This window comes from Phytophthora infestans, genomic scaffold, assembly GCF_000142945.1.
Source record: "Phytophthora infestans T30-4 supercont1.33 genomic scaffold, whole genome shotgun sequence".
Classification (NCBI taxonomy): Eukaryota; Oomycota; class Peronosporomycetes; order Peronosporales; family Peronosporaceae; genus Phytophthora; species Phytophthora infestans.
Window position 1 is genome coordinate 207,476 of NW_003303726.1, and position 8,301 is coordinate 215,776.

Here is an 8,301-nt window from a genome sequence, read left to right on the forward strand (position 1 = left end):
GCTATCCCGTATTCTGGACCAGCGTAATTTTCGTGTCCGGTCCGCCCACTTGATCAGTAAGCGCATGCTGCCGATGGACATTCTGAAGCGCACGGCTTCTAGCGTGCACGATGAGCGCGGGTACGGAGTGTCGTCAACGTCCGTACCCCGTTCGGGCATAAAGCCCCGGGCTACTTATAAAGCTGCCGCCGCTTCTGTTTCCAGATTACGACATCCTTCGGGCAGTCATTCAGGGGCCGTTCAATCAGCTCCCATGCGTTCTCGGAAACTGGCATAGCCCCTTCACTTCACTAGGAGCTGTCGCTTACCGCGGCACCGTTGCTCCTGGAGAATCCGCTCCACGTGGTAGTGGATTTCTCCATTCCGGTCAAGCAGGGGCGGAGGTGCCCTCGTACGAGTACGAGTACTCGGCGCCTCCGGAACGCAATTCTCGTCCGAGTGCTTCTCCTGCGGGTCCGACGCAGGACCCTCAGGTTGACCGCCTTCGTCAACGCGTCCTCGTGCTTGAGATTGCACTTGGACTTGGTACTGGCGGGGATACTGCCGCCCAGGCCGGAAATCAGGGCGTGCTCGCTCGTCGTGCGGGCCGCTTGGACGTGAGGTGTCGAGCGCTGAGTGCTCGGCGTCCAAATTGCTTTGTGATCTGGGAGAGGGGAGTTTGCTGTTTCCTTCTTCGGATGGATCTCCTGACTGATTCGCAACGACTTGCTGTAGCCCCGTCTGGACCACACTCAACGCACGAACAACAGCGGTCGCAATCACCTGTACCAGCGTCTCGTTTTCCGAGGTTGGTGCTGGCTGCTGCTCTACTGTAGAGCTCGCAGGACGTTCTTCGTTCTCCGAGGCCCGTGCCTGCGTTGGGCTCATATTTTATGAAGGTGAGTGATGACTGCTTCTTGTTGTTACCATACTCAAGTACTAACAGAGGAATTGCTGGGCAGAAGGCCGAGCAGGAGGGCACGAGCTTAAATTCGAAAGTGATGTGCGGCGACAGCAGAGAGAGCTCTCCAGAGTTTATTGGTGGCTTAATATATGGCTAGCTGCAGTGCCACTGGCGATCCTACAAGTCGTACGAGCTGGTCTGGAACCCAACATCGGGCGACAGCTCAGGCGAGCTTCCAGAGCCAACTCACATGTACATGTACTTCACAGGTTTCAACCACAGAAGCGGCTAAGCTTCTGTGCTTCTTCGTGGACTCGGTATCAGCGCTATTCTTCCGCTTTGCTATTCTTTTCTTCCCGCCGCGTTGCGAACTAGAAACCAACAAGTGTCGAATTTCGAATAAAGTTATTTACATAATTGGGTTAGCTCGTAATTTTAAATATTTATTTTAGAGGAGAAATGAGCGGAAATCATTGCGCGGGTTCGGCTGCATACTAATTTCTAGTAGCATACATACAACACATCGTAAACTGTAATAGAGCACAAGGAACGATGTTGTATACCTTTCACGAGCCACAATTAAATCATATATTTTCTCTTTCTGTTTAAATGTACATACATGCGCGGCGGATGCTGGCGTACCATTAACAACCAGGGTGTCGGTTCTGGTAAGATTGCCCCAATAATGAGTGATGTCGACAACAATTAGCGAACATAGAAGAGGAGATCACGTGCATATTTCGGGCCGAAAATTTTCGGCGAAAATATCGAGGTGGATCAATTTTGCATCCGATTAGTCAGACAGAAAAAAATTGGAGTCGGTTACCCGTTTTTCAGAGAGGCAACATTTTCGGCCGTCCGTGGTTACGGGTAGACATTATCCGAACGGGTACGGTTGACCATTTACGATCCTGATTTACACACACGAGCATAATGTTTTGTTTTAGTTCACGCATACATGTACAAGAGCAAATATGAAGAAAACTCCTTTAAATCATGCTCGAGAAAAGAGATTCATCGTCTTGGCTGAAACTTGAATCGCTTTTTCTTTCGTCAATACACGCGACAGTGGTCTCTTAGCGAAATCATCGGCATTGCGCTTGTCGAGGTCGTACTCGACATGTGTAGAGGCATCCCACCACGCAGAGTTGGAGATCAGACACAGCTGCTCAATCAGCTTTATCGACATAAACGGCCAGCGTCTCTGGGTGTCGTTAATGTCGGTTGAGCTTCTAAACATTCCTCGGAGACAAAGCGCGTAGCTATATGGCTTAAGACCACTTCGCCTCTTGAACGAATACGCCTTAGGTGTTACACCAGACTGTGCAGGCTTCTGTGCAGATTGCTCCTCGCGCAGGCTTACGTACAAGCGAATCATGTTTTCCCGCGAAATACCGCGAAGTGAATGGTTTGCCTTAAAGACATTTCGAGGTTCTAGACGCGAAAGTGCCGATTCCAGAAAACCACTGTCCGCCCCAGCGATGTTCTTTACTTGGACCAAAATGAGCGATGGCTCCAGATCCTTGCGGAATATTGGGATAACGAGGTCGGCTCCCTTCTGATTTCGGGGCAAGATACCGGCAGCCCGGCGATCGAGCATTTTCCACAGCATTTCGGTTGTAGGCTGCTCTGGCAGATCAACAAAGTGGCTGAAGCAAATCTTCCAGCCTCCCCAGCCGCTTAGCCACTTGGTAAATTGATTTTTTCCTGCATCACCGATCATTGTCAGATTTACGAACATACCTGGATCATCACCTAGGAGCATCGCAATGAAGCTTGGAACCTCGCAGAACTGACCCGAAAACACGAATTCCTTCCTCTCTGCTACATTATCGCTCACGTCAGCGCACATCGTTGTTGCATCCATTGCCAATAGGAGGAAGATGCGCGTTGCAATCTCACCAATATTGCCCGTGTCCACCACGCCATTCAGAAGCATAGCCTGGAACTGGGGAAGAATGTGGGTTTCCAATGCTGGCGGCTCCAATTGGTACCAAAGGCGCGAGGCACCAAACGTCAGGATCGGATCCGACGAGTAGCTGCTGATGTGCGCGTCATTTTTGTATGTTACGTAGTGAAGTATGCTCCTAAAATTACCGACTAAGCGGGTTGCCAATGGGTCACTCGCTCGCGGGCGCAATCCTACACGACAGAATAATGACGCCGCACCGTGAAGAGTGTCGTCATTGTAGCTCCCAGATTTTCTAGCCGCTTGACCAAGCAGAAGCTTCGAGGCAGCCACCACGTTTAAGACTTTCTGCCTATTCTGCAATGCATTACCTGGATCCATGCTACGCCAAAGTGGCCTGCCTATCGACACGAGAGCCGCCCACACTCGATCCTCGTCGGTGGCCAGAACTCGACTTCTACTTGCCTCTGTGTCGTCCATTCCAGTGAGTATCTCCCCAGTGTCGATGTCTCGCTCCGCTTCATTTAGCATAACATCCATCGTATGCGTCACAATGAAGGCAGGAAAAAGAACAGTGCCATCATCTACTGAAGACCAATTTTGTACCGGGAGGAAATCATAAACGTGAGAGTATGTATCCACAAGAATTGCAATTATGGCTCCGTTAGCACCTTTCACCACTTCCGAATCCTTCACAATTGTTAGCGCTTGACTGAGCATCTGGAACGCGTTCGTACCACTGGTGTTTTTGATGTCAAATAGCGCTCGTGCCTCGTCGATTGCCAAAACGAGAACCGGCGAAGTCACTCCAGACTCAGAATGGAGAAAGGTGCTCTCAGATGTCCGCTGCTTCTTTGCTTCTGGCTGTGCGACCACGCTGTTTAGTTTCTCCACGACAACATCGTCAACTGTTCTGCCGTTGCTCTCATTGTCAAAAAGCGTCGTCCACTCCTTCCCTGCGCTAGGATTGTTCATCACGTACGAGAAGGCTTGACAAAGTGCTGCACAAATTGAAGATTTGGAGCAGTTTTTGTCAGGAAAAAGCCATTTGCGCAGTGTAAATGTCGCGCGTGGATATCCAGTCGATCCTTTAACGTTACTGGCACAGACGTACAGGACCGTAGCATCGAACTTGGTACCGTGGTGAACAAGGGGCTCACCTGCCGCAGTGGACTCCGCAAGCTCCCGAAGGATGCGACTTTTCCCGAAACCTGAGCTCTGCGTGATCGTGACATACGGAGCCTTGTAATCGCTAGTGTGGGCGCAATATGCAGAGCAGCAAGCAGCAAGGTATTCGCGAAACTCGGTATCTGCGTCACCGACGTACGTTGCTCTAAACGCATGAGCTATTTGCTGGGGTTCATCCAAGGGATCCATAGTGTCTCGTGAGGGATCCTGGATCAGCCTCAATGTTACGATGACCTCTGCAACAGCTTCGTTGATGTCCTGTTTGCTGAGGTCGTATTCAAAATAGGCTGCGAAAATTGCACCTTTAATCTGGCGCTCGATCTTGTCTTCCTCACTTGGGATCATGCCATCGTTGAGCTCTAGCTCGCATCTGCTGACGTTCGCGCCAGTCGGCGTCCTGTGTAGAGCTTCAAACGCGGAAGCTGACAGCATCTCTTCGAACGTTGGCTTAACGGCACTCGTTTCTTCGTCCTCCATTTTAGATCACTCTATTACAGTCGGCCCATGAACAAAAGGTTAAGGCGAAACCGAGGAACCTTCATCAAATAGTCAGATATTTCTTACCCGCTGGAAATTATGGACTGACGAAGTCGGCGGTCTTATCAGAATTTGATAAGCGAGAAGTTAAACTATTTAAGTAGGTTGAAGTTTGATTTGCAAAACTTGAGTGGGTATATAATTCAAGCTGGGAGTTGCAACTAATCTTTGTCTACTTAAATAGTTTAACTCCACTCGCCAATCTTGAGTCAAGATTCTTGATTGTGCGAGGTCTGGCGCATCATTTCGCTAGTGGCGCATCACCTTAGAATGGATTTCTTATGTGCCTATCCTATTGGTTATAAAGAGAAATGAATAATCGAATCACACCTAATTAAAGACGCGAGAACAAATAGACCCATATCACGCGAAAGAGAGATGCACGACTCGGGGTTGGCGCAGCTATCAGCAATCACGTTCGATACACTGCGAAGCACGACGACAGGTTCTAAGGTGTGCAGACATGAGTTGGAACTTGATGAGAAACTCATCTGGAACGAGACAGATCAGGATGCGATTAAGCGTCGGCTCATAGCTGCCATTTACGTTGCCTATTACGATTACGACATTAGTAAAAACGATCTCACCGTGACTGTTGCAGCCGTCATGGTCGCGTTGAAGCAGATGAAGATGCTGCCACGACAAGTCAACGCCAGCTCTACGGACTTGCAGTACAAAAACGCCGCCAAGGAATTTAGAACGAAGTATGTCGGCGACGCGGACGTGGAATTCAGGAATTATTTTGCTGCATGTTGCTCTGCGTATCTTACCCACACCAGTGAGTATACGGCCCCGTGTATTATAATCAAGCAGAGCGCAGGCTTTGGCAAGAGCCGAATTCTGCAGCGGCTAGCAGAGACCACGGCAGAAGGCAACCTTCTCGTCAATTCAGGCAACCAATTTAATGCTGCCGTTTTGTACGTCTGTCCGCGTAGTGCCAAGGAATTTAAAGGGTATCCACGCCCTACAGAAGCTGTGCGCGATTGGTTATTTCCAAAGAGGAACTCATCCGAGATTAAAATTGCAACTTCACTTTTACAAGCTTTTAAGTATGTGGTGGAGCATTCCGACGCAGGAAAGCAATGGAAAGTTCTCTTTGACAGCGATAACAGTGATGACGCGGATGACGTTGCTATCGTTGAAAAATTGAAATGTATCAAACTTGATTTAAATACACAATATCCTGTGGCGAAGGAGTTGCGGAAATCCAATCCACATTGTAAGAAGACGCCGATGCTCATTGTGGCCATCGACGAGGCGCGGTGTCTGAACTCGACTGGCATCGATGCGCTTCAGATGATGCGTCAAGGGCTGAATAGGGTAAATAATTTCAAAGCGGTGAGAGCTGCTGACGGAGTAGTTTCCGTGATTCTTGTGGACTCATACTCTGGAGCTGAAGCGTTTATGTCGTCACGAGACTCGTTTTCGCGATCATATGGTGGTCTTCCAGTGCCGTTCCCTCCGTTTATTCTTACTCAAACAATGGACGTCATGCTTGAGAACTCAACGTCACCCCATCTACTCGCTACGACCAAGAGCCGCGTCTTGAGTACTGACGCGGATCAAGTATGGAGAGCGCTTGTGTCAATGGGCCGACCACTTTGGCAGAGTAGACAGCGAGGGGGCGATTTAGCCGATAGACAGAAAGTGATGAACGCTTTCGCCGCTTCAAAACTACTGCGAGGACGAAACGCGAGACTCGCCGAGAGCTACAATGATAGCACGCTGAACGGCGTTGCATCATTGTTATGTCGCGTGGGATTACATGTGCGTGCATGTCACCCATTTGCGGTGCGTCTGGTGACCGACTTTATGAGTGTTCTCCACTACGTGACGTACAAGAATGACTCTCACATTACTAGCTACGCGTCGGACCCGGTCCTGACGTTTGGCGCTTCGCACACATGGTACCAATTGGAGCCGCCAGCGATTGAGGTACACATCCTTCCCCAGCTCGAGACGATGCTGCTTAATGGCGTAGTCGATGCGTGCAACATCTACCAGATTGTAGCTCGAATCTTCTTTCTACTGGCAATGGACACGACAATGATGAGCGCTCAAGTAAGGACAAACCCGAGAGCCAGGAGAGAATTCAATTTTGTGGGACAGTTTTGCGATGTACCAAATTTTGTGACTATGCTTCTTGGCGACAATCCGACATTGCAAGTAGCAAAGTTGACAGTGCATTCCGGAGCTAGCTACATGTATGGTGAATGGCTGAAACGTTGGAGGAATTGGAAAATTAGCTTTAGCCATTTTGTGACTCTGCCGGAAACACCGACCGATGATGCATTGTGGAAAATGCTAGATCGCAGGGCTTCAGGTATTTTACCTCGCAGGTTCGAAGGAGCTGACCTAGTTCTTCCAATCTTCTGTACGAATCAAGTGTCGTGTATCTTGGTCCATGTCAGTGAGAAGGAGGTTGCGTCGGCTATGGAAAATCTCAATCCGCGTAAGGTCTCCGACTCACTTCACAGTGTTCGAGGGCACGATATAATTCGACTGTACATCTGTCCACGTGAAGTGACAACACCCGATCGGCCTGCCCAATCTGTCGTAATATCGAACGAAGGTGACACCTCTGATTGCTCGTTGTTCATTCGGGGGATGTTCACGATGACAACTGACTCAGACGATACAAGCGCCCGATGGCCATTTCTTTCGGTGAAGTTGATTGAGCTTCTCCAGGCCATCACCAACACAGTGTGGCTTGATAATAGTAAGGCGCAAATTGAGTACGATCTCGACAGTCGCGACCACGATGAACAAAGGGCTCTCGCTCGAGTGTTCTCGAGAGAAAAAGCGAGTGAAATTGCATCGAAGACGTTGGATCTCTTTTCAGGCTAACCGAAAAACTGGTGCGTAGTACTACATGTACAGTAGATGACGAAAAAAATGTTTATCACGTGTTCTAGTGAATTTGAGGCCCTACTGCGTCTTATTACCACCGAATCAACAGTAAAGGGCGGAAGGTGATTTTTAATGCACAGCGCGAGTAGATCACGAAGAGGCGGCGGTAACACAAACTGCATTTGGCGCAGTGCCATCGCGTTGTATAATAGGCCATCGAAGTTGGAACACAAAAACAAATTGCCTTTCGCCCAGCTCTTCGACGTGACACCCAGAAATGTCCAATTCACCTTCGTATTTACGCAACATATTCGTGCTCTCGATCCCGAAAATCCAATTACGAACGGTCCTTGGCTGCACTGCACTTCTCCTGCTGTTCACGGTTAGTGTGCTTGACTTCATAGCGTGTTGCAATATGGTTGGCACGTCACAGTCATCGCACTTACCGGTGTCATTTACAAAACCCCGATACAATAATCGCTCTCACTTTTGGTATCGTGGTCCGACCATATCCTAGGATTTGATATATTTTCTTAAAGAAAAAAGCTACAGTACATTTACAAGGTTAACTGAGAGGCAAGGATAATAACATCTTCTACGTCTACATCGGGTCCGTAGCTAGTGTGACCGGTCGCTTTATCGTCATATCCCACGCATCACACAGGTCCTTCTGAATATCACGGGCTTTTAGCTTAATTAAGTCTCGTGAGAGACATACACCTTTAGCTTCTACATGTACTTTCAGAATCCACTCTAATAAGAGCTTCTCCAGCGCTGGCGACGTCACGCGTAAGAGTTTCCGCCGCTTGGCATCTCCGTAGGTGACGCACATGATCTTGGCTGCGTTTTTGAGGATGTCAGAGACAGTAGTTTGAGCAGGCGCTCGCCTCAGCTGGTACGTCGCTTTTGCCCACGCAGCCAGCTCTTCTTGCGT

The 8,301-nt window shown here is 49.1% G+C and overlaps 1 protein-coding gene across 1 annotated transcript; it reads right to left on the reverse strand.

Annotated features, from left to right (window-relative positions):
- Positions 1-1,877: 1,877 nt before the first annotated feature.
- On the reverse strand, positions 1,878-4,467 carry PITG_14792 (uncharacterized protein; the record flags this gene model as incomplete). Its single annotated transcript, XM_002898955.1, has 4 exons — positions 1,878-2,590; positions 2,627-3,025; positions 3,530-3,793; positions 3,953-4,467. 4 exons carry the CDS (start codon positions 4,455-4,457, stop codon positions 1,878-1,880), a joined length of 1,881 nt encoding a protein of 626 aa, XP_002899001.1.
- Positions 4,468-8,301: the final 3,834 nt, after the last annotated feature.